This window comes from Centroberyx affinis, unplaced genomic scaffold, assembly GCF_046629955.1.
Source record: "Centroberyx affinis isolate AG114_WGS23_722 - 3 ecotype Tasmania unplaced genomic scaffold, CSIRO-AGI_Caff_v1 ptg003429l_1, whole genome shotgun sequence".
In the NCBI taxonomy this organism is placed as follows: domain Eukaryota; kingdom Metazoa; phylum Chordata; class Actinopteri; order Beryciformes; family Berycidae; genus Centroberyx; species Centroberyx affinis.
Window position 1 is genome coordinate 105,481 of NW_027281402.1, and position 25,215 is coordinate 130,695.

At 39.0% G+C, this 25,215-nt stretch overlaps 1 protein-coding gene across 3 annotated transcripts; it reads right to left on the minus strand.

Moving 5' to 3' along the window:
- Positions 1-1,481: 1,481 nt before the first annotated feature.
- abcd3a (ATP-binding cassette, sub-family D (ALD), member 3a) lies at positions 1,482-25,215 on the minus strand. Of its 3 annotated transcripts, none has more exons than XM_071539308.1 (23): positions 25,088-25,215; positions 24,090-24,126; positions 23,837-23,932; positions 21,660-21,748; positions 17,418-17,487; positions 16,728-16,825; positions 16,026-16,149; positions 13,782-13,838; positions 13,460-13,602; positions 13,283-13,352; positions 13,125-13,194; positions 12,887-12,984; positions 12,019-12,110; positions 10,906-10,997; positions 10,721-10,793; positions 10,562-10,625; positions 9,778-9,855; positions 9,589-9,654; positions 8,533-8,622; positions 8,279-8,398; positions 7,095-7,199; positions 5,015-5,071; positions 1,482-3,592 (listed from the first exon to the last, which is right to left on the minus strand). In XM_071539308.1, exons 1-23 carry the CDS (start codon positions 25,195-25,197, stop codon positions 3,515-3,517), a joined length of 1,977 nt encoding a protein of 658 aa, XP_071395409.1. In that variant the 5' UTR covers positions 25,198-25,215; the 3' UTR covers positions 1,482-3,514. The 3 variants fall into 3 exon arrangements, with proteins under 3 accessions (XP_071395409.1, XP_071395411.1, XP_071395408.1); XM_071539310.1 differs by having other exon boundaries at positions 10,721-10,787; positions 23,837-23,935; XM_071539307.1 differs by having other exon boundaries at positions 23,837-23,935.

Below are 25,215 nucleotides of genomic sequence, written 5' to 3' on the forward strand. Positions count from 1 at the left end.
TCCACCATCCATATGAAAATAATTATTTTTGCATTACAACAAAATGTGCAAGATCTCAAGGGGTTCTTGATTGTATTTATGTTACGAACAACAAAGTCAAAAGTAAAATCACGTTAGAGTACAAGGTCTTGCTCAACAATTATTTACACTATAAACTATAAAACAAGGTAAAAACTATGAAAGCCCATTCCCGCCACTCAATAAAATAAAAAAACGACTCAATTCTGAACTTGACTTTATATCTCACAATTCTGTCTTTTTTACTCAATTCTGTCTTTTTATACTCAGAATTCTGTCTTTTTTACTCAGAATTCTGTCTTTTTATACTCACAATTCTGACTTTATTTCTTACAATTCTGACTTTATATCTTGGAATTCTGACTTTTTGGGCATGAGAAAAAACAAGTCAGAATTGCGAGATATAAACTCATCAGAATGATGAAAAAAAAAGTCAGAATTCTGATATATAAAGTCAGAATTCTGAGAAATAAAGTCAGAATTGAGTTGTTTTTTTATTTTATTGAGTGGCGGGAACGGGCTTCCATAAAAAAACAAATCAAGATGATGAACTGTAACTGTATTGGGGAACAGAAACTTGACTGAGCTCAGCTGCTAATACTCAAAAAACCTACTGAACAGTGGACATCTACCCACTGTAGCTGTGAGTTGTATCTGGAGGGGCAAAGTTCAAAGGTCTCTGTTCATCTGATTAGAAGGCTTTCGAGGTATGATGAAGAGGCTGTGCACTCAAAGCATTCACAAATTCACCATGGGAGAATTCACCATAGCAGAATTCACCATGGGAGAATTCACCATAGCAGAATTCACCATGGGAGAATTCCAGTGTGCAGACTTTGCTTTTTGTGTACTTTTTGTCCAGTACCTGTGACTGAGGATCAGGATGTGCAGGTTTCCTGTGTTTGTCCCACAGAACTTGAATGGACAGAACGGTCCTTCCACTGTTTGCCATGGTAATTTGCCAAGTACAGCATAAAATGGCAATTATGGATTTTTAAGGGTTAGTTACCCAGCGGTAAACATAAAAATGGCTGCTGTTCTGATCATCCTGGAATGTTGATTTGAATGGGAAGTTCAAGTTCTGTGGTACGTCCCCATGGCCTGTTTGTGGTCAATAAAAACCAGCGTCTTAGAATGGATAGGGTTTTAGTAAACTTCCATAACTTTCGATAAATAAGTTCTTCCATAACCAGATGTTCCCTGACTTAATAACTGATCAAATTCCCTGGCTTTCCCTGTCTGGAATACACCTCTCTAAATGTCATGATGATATTCCAGGAATTTCAGGAGCAAGTGTGAGAAACGTATTCTGACTTTATGAGCCGTCATCACAGCATCATGTCTTGATGAGAGTAACCCTTAACCCCCGATTCCCAAGTGAAACCTCATCTAGATTAGTTTACAGCATTTGAGTTGATCATTTACTCACTCCATTAACACACTAGAGAAAGAAAAATGTTCTATTTTTAATGAAAATGCATTATTCTTACAGTTTATTGCAGGTCCATGCGCTTTTTGACTTCAGAGCCACATCATAATACCATTATCATCCATATAAAACCATAAGTTCTACAGAGGCTGATTCTTTACATTTCCAGAAAGGACTTAGAATAGTGTTATATTACAGTGACAAAGACAGAACAAGAGGCAACTGTTGAGTAATGGCAGAGGGGCTGAGGAAAGGCTTTTGCCACTGTCCGCATATTCATGTGCCAGTGTGAGCAAACGGAGAACAGCCGTCAATGCACTTTTCAGCAAGTGCCCTGTTTCATATTAGCTCTCCTAAACCCTAGTCAAATCTTTTTCAGCTTATTTATCCCACATTCTGATTCCGTCACTCATGAAACATATTAGAATTTTCGCATCATTAGACAACAGAATTTAATAAAAGGCTAAAGTTAATGCTCCACCTTGCTGTTTGATGAGCATGGATCCTTCCCGTGCGTTCACACTGCGAACAATAAGATTCCCTATAGCAGTGGTTCTCAACCTTTTTCATATCAAGGACCCCTAGTTTAGTCCACATTAGGGCCATGGACCCCGATTTGATGAGATTTTGTCTCTCGGACCCAAATCTGAGAATATTTGTATTGTTAGATATGATTTTGTCCAGAACTCAATGACTATCTGTATTGTAGTTAGAGAGATAACAGAGAAACTATGATCAAAACAGTCATTCTCCTACATTATTTAATTGTGTTAACTTCTTGTAAATGAAATAATGATGAAGTTTAACAATTCATCGATTTACTGGGGACCCCCTGGAACCCTCTAAAGGACCCCTGGTGGTCCCCGGACCCCACGTTAAGAACCACTGCCCTATAGAGCTGAGCGACCGGGTGAAACTCCTCCTGTCTGTCATCACGGTTGTGGTCGTGGCTGAACTCTTCATGGCCATCGGCTGTCAACAGGCAGATTTTCGCATTTCAGTGTGTTTTAATTTCATGAATAGTTCCACAAGGCAAGTGTAAAAAGGCGAAGTTGATTACAGCTATTCAAAACTTCTCAGTTCTCTACAACTTATACTTAAAAGACAACAGAAAGAAACGCTTGGAGAACCCTTGCATTCATTGTTGGGATTGATGGTAAGCTCTGACGTCATTTTACTGAGGTTTTTGTTTATGCTACCTAATTAACTAGCTAGCTATATTATCGTTAAAAATGGTGTAGTGTTATGAAAGGCGAGACATGATTCGCCTGTAGCTGCAGACCGCTACATGGATGTAACCGGAGCCTCTGGCCCCGAAAAGAGCGACCCATCAACCAAGTTGTTCACAGTGTGATCACACGGTCACCGACCATGTTATTCTTCAAAACCTTCATATCAAAGAGCTTAATCTTGGGGTTGACCAAGGCCATTCAACTCCAGTGAGTACTGCTGTCCTGTGGCTCACTAGTATTATTTCCTCTCATGCTCTTACTTGGAGAGTTTTACTTCTACGATACCCTACAGGGTACTTCAGTATTTAACCCCCATAGAGACAGCCAGCAGCATCACTTGTGCAAGTGCGCGTATATAGCTATATATATGCTTGCATATACCTCAGTATTGTTCTCTGAAGGAAACAAACCTTACTATGGGACCTGCTGTGTTGAAGACCACTAGGGCTTTTAGCTTGGCAAGAGTTCACTCAAAATATCTCTACAAGCTAATCTGTCTTTTACCATTACAAGATATGATTTACTTTTCAGGCATCATGATGCAAACATTATACTAGATTTGCCCCTTCTCTCCAATCTCTAAAAGTTTGGCCCAGTGCAATGCGGCCCAGAAGTGGGCAACATAAATTACAAGTTATTTACAATCACCTTCAACAAATAAATCATTAATCAGGACTAAAGTGATTTTTTTTTTTTAAATAATAGGCTGGAAAACAAAGAGTTACAATTGATTAAAAACAGCATTGTCTAGGTTTCAGTTACAACTTCTGTTTTGAGTGCAGAGAATTAGTGGGCTGGTTTTCTCAGAGCCGGCGTGAATGTGGCTACCGGTCGATTAGGAGCCAAACTCCACCGTTTCCTCTGTGATGGGCTTGAACTCGTAGTTCCCTCTTCCATCCATGTGGAGGTAGTACTTAATGACAGACAGAGAAACAATGACAGTCAGTAACTGTGGAAAACCACTTCTTTAACTGTCAACTGAAAAGTCTAAAGGCAGTGGTATACTAATAAGAAAGTAGAATTTGCCCAAAATAGAAACGCAGCCGAATGTTGTTGCTACAGACAAATTTGTGTATACTTGCTGCGGCTTTGTAATGTTCATTCATTTACACACATGTATCTACATTTACTTCATGTCAGTGGGGGCGCTTGAAGGTTAAAGGAATAGTTCACCCAGAAATGAAAATTCTGTCATCATCTACTCACCCTCATGCCAAATGAAACACAGGTGAAATTTGTTAGTCCATATAACACACAGGGAGGTTGCCAGCACAACTTGGTAGCAGCCTTCTCCAAAACAACTGAAGTCAATGGGGACCTGTTCTTTAGAGTTCCAAAACAAAAACAGCCAAACAATCCCACTGTGAATAGAAAGACCTATACACCATTATTTGTTGGTCCCCACTGACTTCAGTTGTTTTGGAGAAGGCTGCTATGGAGTTGTGCTGGCAACCTCCCTGTGTGTTATATGGACAGATGATGACAGAATTTTCATTTTTGGGTGAACTATTCCTTTAAAGAGGTAACTGTAATGTCGGGAAAGAGGAAAAAAGCAGTGACAAAAACTCCTGCAACAACAACCGTGGTGAAAGACAAAGGCCTGAGGGAAATCAGAAGAGGTTAGCCGCGTTGCAGAGAGGGGGGGGGGACGAAGAGGGGGAGAGATGAGTCGCGCCACAAAAGTAGGAGGTATGCGGCTTTGGTTGCTGGGCGACTAGAATAAAACAACCACTCCTCCTTCCTCCTTCCTTGTCATTCATTGGTCGCCTGTTGCGGTTTGGCAGGTCATCCACACTGTGGTGCCGAGTTGAGCTTTTCTTTTTCCACCCACAGAAAAACGTTCAAAGCGTTTCTCCCTAGTGGCTTCTCTGTGTGAACGGCCCCATTTGATCGGACACAAAAGGTGCAGATATCCTAATTCATTCTGAAGAGCTGACCACCGGATGCGCAAAAAAGCAAATAGAGACACTTTTCCACAAGTGAATACAAACCAATCGTACTATTTTAGACCAGCGGCAGCCACTCACACAGTTCGGGCTGGTCCGTGAAGAATTCAACTACTGCCAGTCAGTCTGTTCAAACGCTATGGAGACTGAAGCCGATGTGGGGCTTTATTTTGTGTGAAGCAACCTGCTGAAATTTGGGACCGCAGCAAGTGTACGGTGGCCTTGAGTGATATGCAGATTTGCTGTGGCAAACTCATGTGAAAACGGAACACTGTGGTGAGGGAAAATGTTATATCCACCACACAAAAACTGGGCAAAAACTCAAAGCCCAGCTCCGGCTCAGTTAGTAAATACAGCATCGTGGAACGTGGACGGCACTTTGACCTTACCTCGTGGTGTTTCCACAGCGACTTTCTGTGGGACACCGTGAACAAGCTGATGCCAACCTGTGAACCAAAGAATATACATATTAGCTTCAGATGTTTTTCCCATTAAATAAGGTGGATACTGCATAAATCAGTAACATTAATTTTGAGACGTGAGTATAATTACCGTCAACAAATCAGACTATCTCTAAGTAGAATGGCAGCTTCTACACTGCATTTTACATTGTGTACATCCAAGCTGGATTGGGCGCCAAATCTGCGCGTTGTGCAGAGGCTCAGCAGAGATCGCTATTATTTTGAAACATCTAAAAAAACTCACAGCAATTTCACACATAGTTCAGTTCTTAAGGAGAGTGATAACCACATTCTATAACCAAACTCACTACCTGAAAAATTCAGGTAGTGAGGAGTCACTCCACCACTGCTGAAAAATTCAGGTAGTGATACCTGAAAAATTCAGGTAGTGATACTGAAATTGAGAGCGGATTCGGTTAGTCCGAGTAGTGTGAACAAGAACGGGACTGGACAGCTGGTTGTTGCGTGACGTTAAGGCTCAACACTCGTTACATTATGGAACATTATCATCCTTAATTTGAAAGAGACGGAGGTACGTGTTGTGAGACATTCTCAATTTTTCTATCCAGTCTGTTTCCTCAACACTGCGGCCTTCGGCCCAAATGTTGCAGTTAAAAGTATTAAGTTCCTGCGATTGGAAAAAGAGAACATGACGCTGCTGTCAGTGGCGGTTTGTTAAGATCTGATGGATAAACTGACGCCTCTGGTTACTGGTGTCAAACTGAAAATACAGGCGATGGTAGCCGCCATATTGGTCTGAAGTAAACGTTACCATGGTTACAGATAGGGCTGGGCGATATGGACCAAAAATCATATCTCGGTATTTTTAGGCTGAATGGCGATACTTGATATATATCTCAGTATTTTCTACAAAGTGGGCTAAATGTTCAGTTGTAAGTAGGGCTGGGCGATATGGACAAAATCAAATATCACAATATTTTTGACCAAATACCTCGATATTGATATTGCGACAATATTGTAGGGATGACTATTGGTGCTTTCACAAAATATTTACACAATGAGATTTTTGATAAATAATCATCAGTAATGTGTATATAATGACTAAGTGGGTAAAGGCAAACAATAGAACAGCTAGAACAGTCTGGTAAGTTCAGAAAATGACATCACTTTACTGTAATGCAGCCTTTAAAACCAGGAAAAGACACTTATGCCATATCACCATATTACAATATCCAAAATCTAAGACGATATCTAGTCTCATATCACGATATCGAAATAATATCGATATATTGCCCAGCACTAGTTACAGACATGATTTCCAGCCATCGTGAGATCGGAGGAGTGGTGGAGTGACTCCTGATACCCGTACAGACACAGTCTGAGTCTAGTCATTTTACTTCAGTCTGCTCCAGTGTGTACCAGACATGCGCAGTCACTCAATTCTGTTGTCACTAACAAATTCTGGTAGAGTGAACATTTAGTGACATTCAGTTATAAAAGCAGCCGGCCAGACAGAGGTGAGTAGACGGCTAAATAGCCGGCAGCCGGCGCTTGGGGAACCCCCTGAGGCTACAGCTACAAATTGTCTCCAGCATGGTCTCATTTGTTTACAGTAATTATACCAGGGTATCACAATTAATTTGACAATGATATATTGATGGCTAAAAATGATACACATAGCACCTTCAACCAAACAGGCAACATGAACATCATATGCAGCAAATCCAAAAATATATACTTTACTGTTTTATTTCTGTTGTAGACACATGATTTTTACCACCAATTAGACTAATGAACATACTAATATATGCTCACACATAAGTTTGGGACTGGTAATCTGATGCATTTCAAAAACGCTTACATTTTGATTAAAAAAGCGTTTACTGTTCAGCTCAAGGCTTATTGCTCACTGACTAAGATGGTGTGTTTGATAAACTAAGGTTCTGAGTGAAATTCAGACCTCGCAAAGGTGTTTTCCATCTGGGACTAGATTAAGCCGTGTTTATAAATGATGTCACTGTATGTGTCATGTGGGGTTTGGTCCTACCGTCCGGCAGTGGCTGTAGATGTAGTCCTCCACATCCACACTCACTGCACTAGTGCACTCATCCAGGATGGCAAACTGGGGCTTGTGGTAGAACAGCCTGGCCATCTACACACACACACACACACACACACACACACACACACACACACACACATACACACACACACACACACACACACACATTCATAAGATCAAATACTGTGACCAGAATCATTACCAAATAGAAAATGGGAAAATGCTAGAAGGTACAGTATCTCCATGTGCTGCTGCATCGAAGAGCATGTAGTATTTTTATTAGGTCCTTGCAGTAGTATTTTCATTAGGTCCTTGTTGTAGTATTTTCATTAGGTCCTTGCTGAACTGCCATGTCTGAAATGCCTGTGGTACTAACCTTTATAGGCCAGCTGTTAGCCCTTAAGTTACTGTTTCCACTGATGCTAGTTTACATTGCTGTTGCATTGGACAAATTTTTCCATTCCACATTTCTCTACAATTCAAATTGCTTGTGTTTGGCTAGCAAGTAGAAGATTCATTTATAATTCCCTGGTTTTACCCTAAGGTAAATTGTGTCATTTTACAACATTAGATTGTTTGATTTAGGATTTGTATGATGATTATTGGACTTCTTCATTGTAAGTGAGCCTAATCCTTTGCTGGGGATGTAATGTTAGCATATAGTAGTCCTTGCTAACTGTATGTTAGCAGTAATGTTAGTTGTTAAGTTGTAGCAGGGAGCTATAGAACATTTGCAGTTGTGTCACAAATCTCCTAGTAATGGTAACTCCTTTGAAAAAGACTGAACATTGCTGAATCTACAGCCACACCAAGGTAAAAGTGAATAGCCTGATAAGGTGGATTTGTGTCCAAATGTAGGTTACTGTGACACAGTAAACCGTCTTGTCTTATCTCTAGTCTCTGAGCTGAAGCTTGACTAGAGTCCACTCAGTTAACCTGAACAAACTGTTGGCTTTTGATTTTGTTAGCTAGCTAGCTAACTAGCTAGTGGGCTAATTTAGCAAAGCAACATATGTTAATGTTAAAGGACAAATCCAGCATGATTGGAGTTTTTTGACCATTTTTTACCAAGCTGCGTGAAAGGCTTCATATAAAGATTATTGACCAAGAGTGTGCTCCAAAAATAAGACAAAAGGTAAAAACTAAGAAGAGGGACGCTGAGTCCTTACAGCCATCCTCTGCTTCTCCCCTCCACTGAGGACATCCATCCAGTCCTGGACAGAGTCCCAGCTGCCCTCCCTGTCCAGGATATGGCCCAGCTGGACGTTGTCCAGGTACTCCTTCAACACCTGGACACACACAGACACCCCCCAAACCAACCACACAAGATTACATTAGACACTTAAGCAGAAACACCAAGCGAAAGGGTAATTTTGTGTGTGTGTGTGTGTGTGTGTGTGTGTGTGTGTGTGTTGTGTCCCACCTGATCAGAAATGCCCTTCCTCCTCTGTTCTTCGAAGGTGTCAGGGTAGATGACCTGGTCCCTCAGAGAACCCAGGGTCATGTAGGGTCTCTGGACAAACACAATACAAGTCAAATCGCAAGACGAACTCCCATAATATGCATTCTTGCAGTGATTCCTAGAGTTTTCAGTACAAACATGGGAGATGGGAGATTAGTCTCATATTTGGACATGGACAATGCTAACATAGTAATTCTATAAAGTTGTTTGATATGGCCAAACAAAAGTACAAATGATACATTTTCACTGTCATTTTTATGCTTGGCAAAAGTGCTAGCTATGTCAGGTCTGTGGATGTAGGATTAGGATTTAAGTCATTGTTGAACTGCGCATGAAAAACAGGGACATTGATCCACACAGGATTGAAATCACTGATTCAGTCCAGTAAAAACTGCATTAGACCAGACCTCCTCTAGTAATATTAATTGTCAGTTATTTTCTCTGGCTACTCAGTAAAAAGTCCGTCTTAAATGACCTACCTACTGTATTGTATGAGTGAACTCTGACGTCCTGGGGTCATTTTATCCTGTCTGGATTTGGATCTGGATCCCCCAAAAATGGGAACAGTGCTCCAAAAAAATCTGGTCACCTCATGCTATATGCATTTATTTGCATGATTTCATGATGAAAATAAATTGGAGGTATCTTGATAGAATCATGGGTGCCAAGGAATCAAGGAGAGAATATGTAAAGAAACTCCTTGGGATTGGCTACTTGTGTTCCCCTTCCCAGCAGTAGTATTTGTTGATAGTTTGAATTAGGATTTTGTATATTTTGTGGATTGCAAGCACATTAGCACTATATGATAAGCTAAAGATTTGAATATGGTGGCCATGTTGTCTTTGTTTTCTGTTTCTTCAATATGCGTATAGTCACTGGTCAAAAATAGCTTTGTCTGGTTATATTTGCAAACTAAAGCTAGTTTTCACTTGTTGCATTAGAGGTGGAGTAGAAAACACTGAGTCATGATTTACTAAAGGACACAGAAGAAGTCAACAAAGAGAGAACGTCTTTTACCTGTGGAACATAGAAGAGCTTCCCTCTCTCAGGTTTGGTCAGCTGCCCTCCGAACAAAGGCCAAAGCTTTAAAAAAACAAACAAAAAAAACACCATGTACATTACTTTATATACCTAACGCTACAATTGTGTTTTTCTCCAATTCAGTAGCAGTGATGAAAAGGTGTCAATGGCTGAAAAGTTCCTCACCTCTCCAAGGACTCTGAAGAGAGAGCTCTTTCCACAGCCATTTGGTCCACACACTAAAACGTTGGTGCCAGACTTCACCTTCACATTAAGAGAAAGAACTAAACAATTAGGGAGTTGGAACAAGCACTACCACTCAAAGGAATACAGTGAGTTTTTTAAGAGATGATCCCATTGTTCAACTTTTCAGATTTTCTCTTCAGGTAACGGAATCATCCATGTGTCCACAGAATAAAAACTACTAGCAACTTTCTATTACTAAAAGTCTTCTAAAAGTTTTCTTATTTTGGATAATGCTATTGACCAACTATCACTCAACATAGCGTATGCTTAAGTGTTAGCATGGAGCCTAGTATCACTCAACGTAGTGTATGCTAAAGTGTTAGCATGGAGCCTACTATCTCTCAACGTAGTGTATGCTAAAGTGTTGGCATGGAGCCCACTATCACTCAACGTAGTGTATGCTAAAGTGTTATCACGGAGCCCAGTATCACTCAACGTAGTGTATGCTAAAATGTTATCACGGATCCTACTATCTCTCAACGTAGTGAATGCTAAAGTGTTAGCACGGAGCCTAGTATCACTCAACGTAGTGTATGCTGAAGTGTTATCACGGAGCCTAGTATCACTCAACGTAGTGTATGCTAGAGTGTTAGCATGGAACACCGATTGCATTACTGGAGACACATGGATGATTTTGGTGTCTACAGAAACACGCCACAGTTTGAGAACTCATGACCCTGTTTTTTTGGTATGAACACAAAACAAAAAAGATGAAGGCTTTTACCTCAAATGTTAGGTCTCGGATTAAGACGTCTCCGTTGGGTGTTGCTAGCGGCGTGTGGTCAAACCTGCAAAATGGATATGTCGCTTTTAAGAGAGTTCATTAAAAGAAGAGGAAAAACATTGTGTTGATGTACGTACGAGTGGAGAATATGATACATACTTGATGATGTTGTCTGTGTTGACAATCTGGCCACTTCCAGGTATCAGAATGAGTTTCTCTGCAGCGTCTGATTCTAAAGAAAACCGAATCAACAAAATCCAATCAACCGCTGCACCACTCTAGTTAACAGAGATAAAAACGTTATCTATTTAACACATTTCCATGTATTTAGGAGTCATCCTTACCTCTCTCTTGCTGGGAGACCATGGTGCGTTCGTATTTACCGGAGTTGAGGTCCTTTAGGACTTTCATCAGTTCAGTGATACGAGCCGTGAATCTGGAGGCAGAGACATATAAATGGATTTGCTGAGGTCATATTGTATAAGTCAGAAGCATACTATAATTCATTGTGATAGATATTGTCTTCAAATTCTTTTTCTTTTAAGTTTTAGTGGAAAAGATCTTTATTCACTTCGCATTCATATGAAGAAGAGTGCTAAAACTAGGAGGAAACAAAATTCAAAAACTTAAAATAACACTAAAGGAATAAAAGATGTAAAGACAACAGTTTTGTTTTTTTTACAATTGGTTACAATCATTTCTCAGTACCGAGTTCACTTCTTCAAAACTCTTCATACAATTCTCTGCACCAACATGCAGCTTGGAACAACAGTTATTTTCATGCCCAAAACTACCAAAACACTGCATGCATGTCTCACAGTCTCACAGTCATGTCTCAAAAACACCAGCAATAGTGCTCTCCCAACAAGAACACTTTGTCAGTCATAACCCAATGACCTAAAAAACACTAACAGCAGGTAGCATGATGATGCACCATGTCATTAAGATTAAGATTGCACTTTATTGATATATGCTACAGGAAAGAGTCACAGAAATGCTGCAGTAAAGGCTTCAGGTGCTTTACTCTTGTCAGGGTTTTTTTTTAGCATACAGTAACTACAAAATACACAAAATATAAAGTAATAGAAACAGAAATTACCATTACTGTAATACAGTAAAATTTATGTAGTTTACAGTTGGATAGGTCTGGGTAGGTCTCCAACTGAGATGGGAATCAGCTGTCATTTACATAACTTCAATCAACAGTTGTTTGTCTCTATAATCATTATATCTACTTTTTTTAGGATTTTGAATATATTTTAGATATTTCAATATAGTGTTTGTGATTAAGCAAATCGCTGTACACTTGAATGTTGTATGCTTTGTTTTTGCTGTTCATTTTATCTGGGTTTTCCTTTTTTACTCTTTTGTAAAGCATTCTGTGACTGTATTTTCAAAAGTGCTGTGGAAATAAAAATTATTATTATTATTATTATTATTATTTTAATAATGCTCACCCTGAGAGGCGGGTCATCTCTCGGCCAGCCAGTACGATTCTGCCCAGGGCCTGGGACATCCTCAGCAGCATCCTTCCACTCTGGTAGTAGTCCTACAGGCCAAACAGGTCAGATCACACCAATGAATCCTAACAGCCTGTAGAACATCACATCTACACCACAGGTTCGGCCACATTCCCTCTATGACACACCGCTTTGGCACACTGCCTTGTTCCAGTATATTCCTGCTATATATGCTGTAATTCACACATCTGTTTTTCTTCATATGCTCATTTTTACCTGCTTATTAGATTAAGAGGGAGTTACTGTTTTGTAAGAATGCAAGGTAACGCTTTATTCTCTGGGTCCACAATTTCCTAATAATTTCCTAGAAAGGAACTGTTTCCTGGAAAGAACCATGAAATTATGTAGGAGTTACATAGAAATCGTAAGCAGTCTGGTGGAGTTGATAAGATACTGTACATTTCTAAAAGAGTTTCTCAGAAAGAACTGTAAAACTATAAACTATTTATTCGAAAAATAATAGGCAGAAGTCAGTTTGGTAACCCAAGTCATTATCCATATAATTATATAATATAGTTATTGGTTGAATTCCTTCCTCTAATTTCTATTTTTCTATATAATGACTACATAATTTCATGGTTCCGTCTTGGAAACTCCAGAAGAAATGACCAGGCACTTACCAACTACCACTGAACTCTTTCTCCATTTTCCCTATAATTAGCACATAATTTCAGGGTCCTTTCTCTCTAGCTCTTTCTCGGAAATTATTAGGAAGTTGCGGACCCGGAAAATAAAGCATTACCGAATACAAGAATGAAATGTCACCGTGTCATGCGTGTGTGTGCGTGTGTGTGTTTGCTCTGACCTCTAGCAGCTCAGAGTGTGTGCTGTGTAGATGTCGGGGGTGGGACTGGGTTAGGAAGGGCCGGCTGACAACCAGGTAGCCCACCACCGTGGCCAGGTCTGGAGGAGGAGGACGGCATGTCAGTGAAGAGAGAATGAACACACATAACAACAGCTAAACATGCTTGGTATGGCGAGCCAAAGCAAACAAATACGTGTGACGAATACTGTCAATCAGAGAGAGGAATACATCCACTTACACTTGGCGATTATGCTGTCCACAAAGCCCATGGAGAAGCGGAAGAAGATGAAATTATGCAAGTGGTCGACCTGTGAAGATAAAACGAAAACGTTCACATTTTGAAGTTGATAAAACACATGATAATGAGTTATTTAGGACTTCCAAAGTGTCACCAACCAGTTTCTTGAATGTGCTATGAATGGTCTGCTTTTCCCTCATGTTCCCATTGTAGAAGGCAATCTCCTCACTAAAGACACAAAGATAATATATCCACACAATGGAAGAAACGTATGAAAATGATGGTAACAATTCTAAAAGTACTGTATGTCAGGAGAGGCTGGCAGGGACGCCGACCTGTTGGTGATGAGGCGGGAGTTGACGTAGCGGTACTCTCCCTCATAGCGTTGCTCAGTGACCGTCATCTTCCCTATGGGCCTCCTCAGTCTGGTCAGGAACAGACCTGAGATCAGCAGGTAGGTCATCATACTGGCTGGGCCCTGGGGGGGGGGGGGGGGTGGACACAGTAATGTCACTTCAAGTTTATCACTGAGAATGTAAAATGTGTCTGTCCCATGGGAAAAACAATCGCTTGAAAGCAACAACTTGGAAGTGTTTGCCTGTTCAGCCTCACTGGAAGCTGTCAGTTTTCTGTAGGCTTTGGTTGTTTGCTGCTCACCTGGGCACCGATGGCACTTGTCAGCTTGAAGATGTACAGGCCGATGTCCAAGAGAGGCTGAAGAACAGAGAATACAGACAAATTTAGAAGTGTTCGAACAATATTCTTTTAAATTAGATTGTCTGAGGAATTATTAGGGGTGAAACAGTTCATCAGTAATTATTGCTTGTATTGGCAAGGGGAAAAATGCCATTACAAATCTAAATTCACTGTGTTGTCTGTTTGAAAAGAAGTTAATGGTCTCATTTTTGCAGTTTCACTTTTTAAAAGCAATTATAACATAACAATATTACACTTCAAATTTTGGAGGTGAGACATCAAGCTCAGTTTGAAAATACCATTTTGAACATTTGATTAAACTGCTCTGATAGCAAGTCTATGCCCGGACTTACACAGAGTCACAGTTTCATTTTAAAATGATGTTACAGAATTCAGGAGTAAAATTATCCCATTATATACATACAAATAGGGCTGAACGATTTTGAAAAAATATCTAATTGCGATTATTTTGACTGATATTGCAATTGCGATATGATTTGCGATATTAGAGGGAATGATCATTTTTACATCATTATTCTCATTTTCATTGAAAAACGTATTAAGATGATTATGGTGTGATTTTTGCAGGGATCTGTACCAAACAAAGATGTTTTCTTAAGTCTGTAGAATATGATGTGTAGGCCAGGACATCTCCAAGAGATCTTTTGACACAAGTAGCCATTAGCTTAAGTACTGAATTCATATGTATTGACAAGTATGACAGTATATTGAAATGGTCAATGCCGACTTCGCAACAATTTAGCTATAAAAAAAAATAATGGCACACAGCCAGCGAGTTTAGCTTTCTGTGTGTTAACTTTTCAAATAACAATTAAACTGAATATCATTTAGTCACTAGTGTATCCTGAACCAAGGGTGTCATACCAAATGGGTGAGTTTTTAACATATACGCAGGGTCCAAGTTTAACACCAGCAACTTTCTGACATTTTGAACATTTGAATGACTCGGTTAGATACAGTCTTTTGTCTTGGGCTTTTCTTAAACTTTGTCTCTGGTGACCACCGTACCCTGTCGCTGAACATCAGCCAATCACATCAAAGCTTCCCGTTACCCTACTCTACATAAGCATCTTAAACTTCCTGGATGTTAACTAACCTACTGGGAGACGAACAAACTTAACGTTATTCGCATGTGGTGACACGCAGCAGGTGCAGTCAAACGCATAAAAAGATCCACTGTATTGAGTGAGGAAGTTTTAAATGAAAACTCTCGACTCTGCTTGTCTCTTTAATGTTTCACACAATACCTGATTGTATACTCAAAATAGCATTGGAAACTTGCAGGGTGACAAATTTCTATGAAAATGTCTACTTTTTCAGCCGGTAAAGTTTTTTCTTGGCTAGTAAATTTTTTGGTTCACCAGCCCTAGGTGAGCCAAAAGTTAACTTTAGATACTGCATATAGCATTCATTGCCTAGGTATTAATAGATAAAATGTTATTTCTTTTGTTGTGAATTGTTGAAAACAATTGGGGTTTGTGCATTTTTAAATAACAAAAAAAAACTACAAATAACCGCCTCACGGTTGTATGCCTCCGCCAATAAACTTTGTTTTATCATTGCAAGGACAGTCTTTATTTATTGAACATATATAATTAATGTGATTATTAGGTCAACTTAAAGGATTTTGGTGTCTGCAAAAGTAAGTGACAGCACCGTTTTTGTAGAATGACCCAAGATCGTTTTCTCAGCTACAGTGGTAAGCAAAACATTATGATGTCACAGTGAAGTTGACCTTTGAACTTTTGGATATAAAATGTCATCACGTCATCATTTTATCCTGTTAGACATTTGTGTGAAATTTTGTCATAATTAGCGTATGAATTCTTGAGTTATGGCCAAAAACGTCTTTTGTGAGGTCACAGTGACCTTGACCTTTGACCTCTGACCACCAAATTCAGTTCATCCTTGAGTCCGAGTGGACGTTTGTGCCAAATTTGAAGAAATTCCCTCAAGGCGTTCCTGAGACATCGCGTTCACGAGAATGGGCCATACGGACGGACAACCCGAAAACATAATGCGCGGAGGCATAATAATAATAATCTGACCTCCAGGTCTCTTTTGACCATTTTGGGGTACACCAATTTAGGACAGACTTGCATTGCACTCCAATCCATTAATTCTAAATTGTGTGGGCTAGAAAGTAAAAGCATTACTCAGATGAGAGGCAACAGTGTGTGGTACCTTGCTGAGGTTGGAGTAGAGGTCCACCACGCTGTTGCAGAACCTCTCCACGTCCTGGGTCAGCAGCTGGTCTGCGTTGGCTATCCGGTTGTCCAGATTACCCATCTTGTAGTAGGTGTAACCTCTGAGGAATCACAGAAAGGAAATAAATCAAAACAGACTGACCACCCTTTTCTACTTGTAATTTGACAGAAAACAAAAAAGAGGGGACTGAGTATGGGGGTACAACTCAGGTGAGGTTGTACACAAGAAGATGATAGTCCTGCCTGCTCTTTCCCCGTTCATCCAATGAGGGCTTTCTCAGCGTGCACGGTGATTTGAAAAAGCAAAACTTTTCATCAGCCAGGAACTACTTTTCATTCACAAATAAAATGTGTAAATAAGTTTGGATTTGATAGTGGAAATGAGGCCAATCTGGAAAATGAAGCTAACTTTCACCAACACAAAATGTCATGGTAGGACACAACTGCTTGCTGGATGTTTGGTTTGTGGTTGACATTACAATGTTTGCTGTAAAACATGAAGTCAAATGTATAATCTCTAAATTCATGTGAATTAAGAGGAAAAGATTAGGTGCAACCAAAGCATAACAGGTGGGACGATATATCGAAACTCAATATATCGCGATACAAAATGTGATGATAGGTATCGTGGCCATCACAATTTCACAAACTGTAGGGTTTTGGGAGGTCGGGTACTTACTGGAGATACTGGTCATAGAGGCTCTTGGTGAGCCTCTCGCGGAACCTCAGCTTCAGCTCATTCAGGCCCAACTTCAGAAAGTTGTTCACCAAGGCTATCTGGAATGGGCCAGTCATACACACACACATAACATGTACATATCTCACCAATAGCTCTGCTTCAGCATGGCTATACCACTGTATATGTACTAAAGGGAGTATTCATGCCAATTGGTTAATGATTTTTTTCTAATTCTAAGAACAGGGATAGGAAATGCCCAGCATTTTAAAGAACCATGTAAAGCAGGATATTAATATGATTTTAATACTACAATGCATATTCACCAATTAACACTGAGGCACACAACAGTAAATTTGCTTGATACTGACATGCTGATCATGTTAGCATAGAATTATCATGCAAAAAGTAAGTTTTCTACTGAAAGCATGAAACTATTCAATTAAATGAATCCAAGATCACCAAGAAATTAGGAATTATATTGTGTAGAACAGAAATGTTAATGTTAATAAAAATCCTATTAAGGTTAGATTAATATCAGGTCTCCTCTGTAGATGTTCATAAAATGAAACTGAGGCTCTATCAACATTGGAGTACAGAACTCTTACAGAAATATCACTACAACAATTAAGTTCACACACTTGACTACAGAGTGTGACATCAATAAGAGTCGACAAAAAGAAACAAACTTACAAGTGGCATGAATTTGATAAAGCTGAACAAGTAGATCCTGAAATCTTTAGTTGAGCGACCGATAATTGCACTGCAAACCACAACATGCACAAGGATGAGCACACATTGTCAGAATGGGAAGTGGGACAAAATATTGTTGCAAGAGAAACTTGATCCACTTTTCCTGCAGAGCCAATACAGCATGGGTAAACAGCTATAACACAATAAAAACCTATCCTAGACATGGAAGTATGCATCCTCTTGGTAGCATAAAAGTAATGGTGACCAGTGGAGTCCTGACATGGCTGAATGTGAGAACGCCACTCAATTTATGCATTTATATGTTATTCTCAATTCTCAGAAATCTGTCTTCAACTCAATGATGAATCTGAGGTTGTTATACCCCCGCCCACCAAATGCAAGTTTTAAAATTATTGAAAATTTAAGTTGCCAGAAATTTTCAATTATGGCCTGAATTATGGGAATCATGTCTGAAGTCATTTCTGTGCCGTTCTGTCTTGAAGAAAGTTATTCCAGATGATTTCATCCTGTATCAATTAAACCGTGAACCGTTAAAAAAAAAAACAATTTTAGTAGCCGTACATTGGCTTCCAATGGATTTGAAAATCATGTTTATTCATTAATTTTTACCAAGCCTATATTACAGAACTTTTAACTATTTATGAACAGTAGGTCATTAAGGCTGGGTATTGGCAAGGACCTCACGATACGATACGTATCACGATACATGGGTCACGATACCATTGTATCATGATACATTGCGATACGATACATATTGCGATACATTGCAATACTCTACATAATTTAGAGCTGAAAATACAACTTGCTGTGTGCCACCTGGGTAGTCTAATAGGTACATCACATTATATTGATAACTCAGCGGACAAATTGAGTCAAAACTGTTTGATTCAAAGGGATTTGAGGGAAATTTAAGGACATTTTAAATCCGTTTAAAACATGAATAATTTGTTTTAATGTATCGATTCGAGGGGCTGGAAAATCGATACAGTATCATGGAAAAAAATATTGCAATACTCAGCTGTATCGATTTTTTTTGCACTGCCCTATAGGTCATACATAAAGTTCTTTTGACTGCTTCAAAAAACCAAGAGGACTGAGCATTTTCTGATCAGGATGTCTAATCTTTGGAACAACCTGCCTCAGGAGTGCCTGTGTCTTTTTAAGACACAACTGACTCATTTCTACTTGCATTTAACTCATAACTTGCTATTGCTGCCATTACGCTATAGCAGTACTGTTAATTTGTTTGTTGGGAGCCCAATATGGTTTCCATATACCAGTATGTTCAAGTAAATAATTTTGATTCAGAACTTAGGAAGGTCACCTGTGGGGTTCCGCAAGGCTCTGTGCTGGGTCCAAAGCTCTTTGTACTGTATATAAATGATATTTGTAAGGTGTCAAAATTGTTACATTTTGTTATATTTGCTGATGACACAAATTTATTTTGCTCAGGAAAAAACTTGAAGCAACTTCTGGATACAGTTGAAGGGGAACTGGATACCCTAAAGAAGTGGTTCGATACAAATAAATTGTCATTAAATCTAAGTAAAACAAAATTCATTGTGTTTGGAAATCGTAAAATCAATTCTGAAGCAACTCTTATGATTAATGATGTAGAAATTGAAAGAGTGTATGAAAACAAATTCTTGGGAGTGATAATAGACCATAAACTCTGTTGGAAATCTCACATAAATCATATCAAATCAAAATTGTCTAAATCCATTGCAATACTGCACAAAACTAAGGACATCTTGAATTATAACTCGCTATTTATTCTATACTGCTCACTCATAGTTCCATACATTACATACTGCGTGGAAGTATGGGGAAACACTTACAAAACTAGCACAAATTCCATCTTTATACTGCAAAAAAGAGCCATAAGAATTGTCAATAAGGCTGATTACAATTATCCAACCAACTCATTATTCATGAATTCATATGCCTTAAAGTTTATGGACCTAGTAGACCTTAAAACTCTACAAATAATGTTTAGAGCAAAAGACAGAACACTTCCTGACTGTATCCAAGGGTTGTTTGCAATGAGGGAGAGCAGGTACCCATTCAGGGGAAATTATATGTTTGAAAAAAAGAGGGTAAGGACAAATGTAAAAAATAGATGTGTGACAGTGAAAGGGGTCAAATTATGGAATAATTGTAATAATGAACTAAAAGAATGTAGTAATATATGTAAGTTTAAGAAGATGTTCAAAAACAGTACATTTGAAAGATACAAAAGCTGTGACCAACACTGAGAAATGAATGACAATTATGAATTGTCTTTGTTTTGTTTATCTGTTTCTGTATTATGATGTTGTGTTTTTTTAGTAAATTTACTTATCTATATATATATTTTTATAATTTCTTTTTTTGTTTGTTTTTGTTTCACAGCTATTTTGGGTAGAGGGTACGCGTACAGTTTTATGATGTTGTGTTTCTCTAGCAAATTTATATATTTATATATTTATTTTTATAATTTCTTTTTTTGTTTGTTTTGTTTCACAGCTATTTTGGGTAGAGCAAGGATAATGTTTTGTTAAGTATTATGGGTAGGCACAATAAGCTTAGGCTTCAGCCTATACCTTTTTTTTTTTTTTTTTTCCGGTCAGACAATATAATGTTAATATAATAATATAATGTTTATTTTGTTTTATTCTTGATGTAGTATTATTTAAATCACTTTCATAACTGTATTAGTTGATATTGTGTAAAATTGACCAGAAAAAAAAAAAAATAAAATAAAAAAAATAAAAATAAAAAAATAAAAAAATAAAAAAATAAAAAAAATAAATATGGTTTCTCCGTTTTTTTGAGTGGACGAATAGGATCAGTTGAAGTTTTTGGCATCAATTTCGATGGTGTACTTAGTAGACTGGACTGTTGGACACAAGAATAACATATCAAAGGATAAATTCAGTGGAATTCTCTGTTAAAATGTTTGCCCATCATCGTGTGCCATTATTATTTAATCTGTCACTTTATGAGGCTCATAGGTCAGTGTTATGGCTTGGAAAAATTTTTAGACCTAAGACAATGTTAAGGGTTGAGCAACACACCAAAACATTATTAAAAAGTAAGATGTTAAAAAACCACAATGTTAATGGTTTAACGGGTTGGTTTTCCACTTCTATGTTAACCATGTGAAGGCCAGTTACCCCGGGTATGACGGCAATGTAGGAATAAAAGTGCGTCTTGAATAGACTGATATCTCGGCTTATAATACCGCTGTGGAGAATCAAAACAAAGTCATCAGTATCCGCAAAGGCAATGAGAGCAGGATGCGTGACCACCCCACTCACGCTCAATAATACTTTACATCAAATAAATAAAAGGCCCAAAGAATACAGAACGTGGCTTTATGGGCCTAAACATTTGAAAAGTCTTGATGCTGTAACCCAGTTGACTCAGGGTGTCTTTCAGGTTTCAGAAACGTAAGACTTGAATTGAAGAAACAAAATAAAGAAACAAAGCTGCTAAAACCAGCCTATTTCTGATTGAACACAGTTAATTCAAGATGTGACACTATGAACGGGCAGAAAAAGAAAAAAAAGACAACAGGAAATCGTTAAAGGAATAGTTCACCGAAAAATGAAAATTCAGCCGTTATCTACTCAACAGCTAAATCAACAGCTAGAGTGGCGATTTCAGCTAAATAATAGTGTAAATGTCAGTTTTTTCAAGTCACTTTGGGATCTGTAGGCTTCAAGAGACTTGGAGTATGCTGTAAGAGCTGCATGGAGACATTTTATGGTTATTTTCTGTTATTTTTGTAAGTCGGAAGACAGGTGTCCAGCAACTTCAGTTGTTTTGGAGAAAGCTGAATTGTACTTCTTCTGGGGATCTCCGGGACCGTTGTATGGACTAAGAAACTTTACCCTATTTTCTACTGGCATGGGGGTGAGTAGATAATGACTGAAGTTTCATTTTTGGGTGAACTACTCCTTTAAGGGACAAGTCCAACTGATACAGTAGGATGCATATTGTACTACTAACCCTGTTCTGTATTAATCTAAGAGTGTATATGGAGCGCAAAATAAACCTGTCATTGCATTATTAAAAAAATATATATATCCTCCAGTAACTGATTTAAGACATTCTAATGCTTTTTCAGGCCTTAAATTTAGCTTATTTACTTTAAGACCTTTTTAAGGACTCGCAGATGCACTGTGACCTGGATGTGGCTTCGACATGAGAAGTGTGTGTGAAGTCAAAGGGTCTGACCTTTCAATCATGGTGCCGTTCTGGATCATCCATACGTCACAGTAGGTCCTGGCCACCAGCATGGTGGCAATGAACAAAAGGTAGCCTGTCTGTGGGGACGAAAGCAACCAGACCGAACAGTTAGCACGACCTGCAGAAGACACTGGAGATCATAAACTAGGGCTGGGCGATATGGTTGAAATCAATATCACGATAATCATAAGGATTTTTCTCGATATCAGTATATATCACGATATGGTTCCTGTATGCAAAATCACGTTAAATAATCAAATTAATGTTCATCTCATTGAATTGAATGGTGATGTTAGGTGTGATGTCAAACAAAACAGAAATATTCAAATAATATTCCTACCATACAAGTAAAATTTGCTTGTCATCATCAATGTAGGCAGCAGAAATGTGTGTCACGATATCAAAAGATCTTCATATCATCACGATATGATTCCACTGAAATACGATAAACGATAATATTGAATTATCGCCCAGCCCTATCATAAACCCACTTGCCTCAGCTGACATTAATCCCAAAAAGATCCAAGAAGTCATGTGGCTTTGACCTTGGCTTATGAAACAAACATATCTGGGTGAAAGGGATCTTCTTTCTTTACCGCTAAGATATTCAAGCTAATCATGATTACAAAAATGACACATGAGAATGGTTAAGTGTACTTAATATGTAATAAAGTAGGAGAAAAGGGCAGGGATTGTTATTTTCTTCTCTGTGGCCACAGCCTGAGAATAGTAGACACATTCAATGAGGCAATCAAACGGTATTTAAAACAAAACATTGCTCATATTGCACATAATTTATGTTTTGAGCCATGACGGTCTGGTTCTTGACCGGAAAGCTGAACAGTTGAACCAGTTCGTCTGGCACGGCTGGCAGGGAGGCTATCTGGATGGAATGAGTTACTAAGTAGAGGTGTGTAACAATTATGCAACGACACACATGCACACATGCAGCCACACACACACACACAGAACCTTCCACTACTCTTGAGATGTCTCCAGTCTGTGTGAATCACCCGCACTGTAGGGTTCAACAAGGGCATTTTCACCTTATATGAACTTCTATGTTGAAAAATCATACCATGGACTGTGCCATTGGCCAACACCCGCATCCACATGTGTAATAATGGTTCTATTGAATCAGAAGCCCATGTACTCTTACACTGTGAACTCTATACAGACATTCGTTCTGAATTATTATTTTTTCAACTTTCAAACCATGTTGCAAATTTTATCGAAAATCGCAATATGGCCTACTGCAATTTTCAAATCGCAGGAGGCACAATATTTGTTAAAGGCGAAATGTGTGTCAAAATACTGCAGAGATGTCCTGGCCTACACATCATATTCTACAGACTTAAGAAAACATCTTTGTTTGGTACAGATCCCCCGTGTCTCGTAACTCTTGATGAGTGGTCCTCAACTTTCTTTTTTTTGGGTTATTGTGTTTGTTGCTTGTTTGACTTGTTTGTTGAGGAGTGACACATTAATAAAATTCTATCTATCTATCTATCTGTTCACACCTGTCAAAATGATCTGAACTTAGCAAAAAGTTTGTAAAGTCCACACCGAACAATGCAGGTGTGAAAGTCACCTAAGATTAGGGCTGGGCGATATGGCTGAAATCATGATAATCATAGGGATTTTTCTCGATATCTATATATATCACGATATGGCTCACATATGCAAAATCACGTTAAATAATCAGTCAATCATCTAACCCTGAATGTTCATCTCATTGGTGTGGTGTCAAACAAAACTGAAATTTTCAAATAATATTCCTACCATACCTCATTTTATCAGAGTTTTTAAGTAAAATTTGCTTGTCATCATCAATTCAGACAGCTGAAATGTGTGTCACGATATGAAAATATCTTCATATCATCGCGATATGATTCCACTGAAAGACGATAAACGATAATATTGAATTATCGCCCAGCCCTACCTAAGATGTTGATTTGGACCAGCTGAAAAATTGTCATGGCTGAAGGCTGAATGGTAGCAATTAGTTAACCTTGGCAAGGAGTGCCTATCTCTGGAATATCTCAAGGTTACACTGCTTATCTAGTGGTGACCTCCTGTCTCGTTGCCGGCAAAATCTCCACATGTATGCGTGATGTGATGTAACAGCGGCAGCGGTGAAAAACTTGGACAGTTATATGGCTCACCTCCATGCAGAAAAATCGAGGCACCATGATCCGCAGAATGCGACAGATTCGGAGGAAGAAGACCTTGTCCACGGCTGCCCGGTCTTTTTTGCCATCCTTCTATATTTAAAAAAAAAAATGAACAAAGGCAGGCTAACGTTAAGGCCAGTCAAAACTAATAACTGGTCACAGTCAGTTGGCAAGTTCTGTGGAAACTTCATAAGCTTCTTTAATACTTCTTTAGCGTGACGGTTAAAACAAAACATCAACTTACATCATTGTTCGGCACTAGCTCTGAGCCTCCTTTTTTACTGGAACAAGAAAGAAACAGTTCATTCAGACTTTATATATATATATATATATATTGGTTAAAAGGTTTTAGGTAAGACGATTTGGAAATGCATAGTCCCAGTATCTTCTGTTCGCTCCAGTGTGAGTGAAAGTTACGTTACACCAAACTGCATTAAATATTCTGGTATTTTAATGTTGCCTTCATTACTGGCAAAAGTACATACATTGTAAAACATGACTGAAGACCTTTTCTGGTCCATTAGTAGCCACTCTTCCATTAGGCGTGCATATAATCCACCAAGAAGCACATATTTTAATAGAATATCAACTTTTATCATTGATTCACACTGCCATTCACGGTGTATTTTTAGTGCATGAAAATAGGGTGCATTCTCAATAACGTAATGCCGAATTTAAACGTGGCTCCTGACAACTCAGAGAGGTCTTGAGTGATATTTTATGAGGCATGTACTTTTGCCGATAACCAAGATCACATTAAGTTGCCAGTTTTTTTAATGGAGTTTGGCGTTAAGCTCTCGCCATACGAGAGAACGGCACGTATCGATATATGCTGGAGAAATTCAGTGACCTTTAAAGCCACAGCTACACTTGACGATTATATGAACATGCAATAACGCACTGCAACAAGTGCAACTGGGCAGCTTGCAGTTAGCTCCTCCTGCTATTCTCCGGGACCACAAAGACATCCATTGTCTGTCTGTGTGAGGAGATGTGAGCCGGCTAGTGAGCAATGTCGGTATAACGCGTGTGACATCCCGCCGCTTCTTCACAGAACCTGCCATCACCTCTGACTGGCTCGCTTTGCCGGGAGTGTTCCAGCAGGTCGCTGTCACCTGTCAGAGCGGAGGGCTAGCAGCGGCTAGTTAGCATCTGTCAAATGCGTCAGGACACCCACCTGAAACCCGCAACTTCTGCGTCTCGAACCACACTTCCAGACTTCACACTGCTCCGCCAACTTACCCGTTAAGCTTGGCCGTCCGCCTTCTTTGTTTCAGCAGGTACAAAACCAGCAGAACACCGCCGGCTATGGAGGAGTTTTTCGCTGTCAGGTATTTACTGACGGCCGCCATGTTTCCGACACAACGACC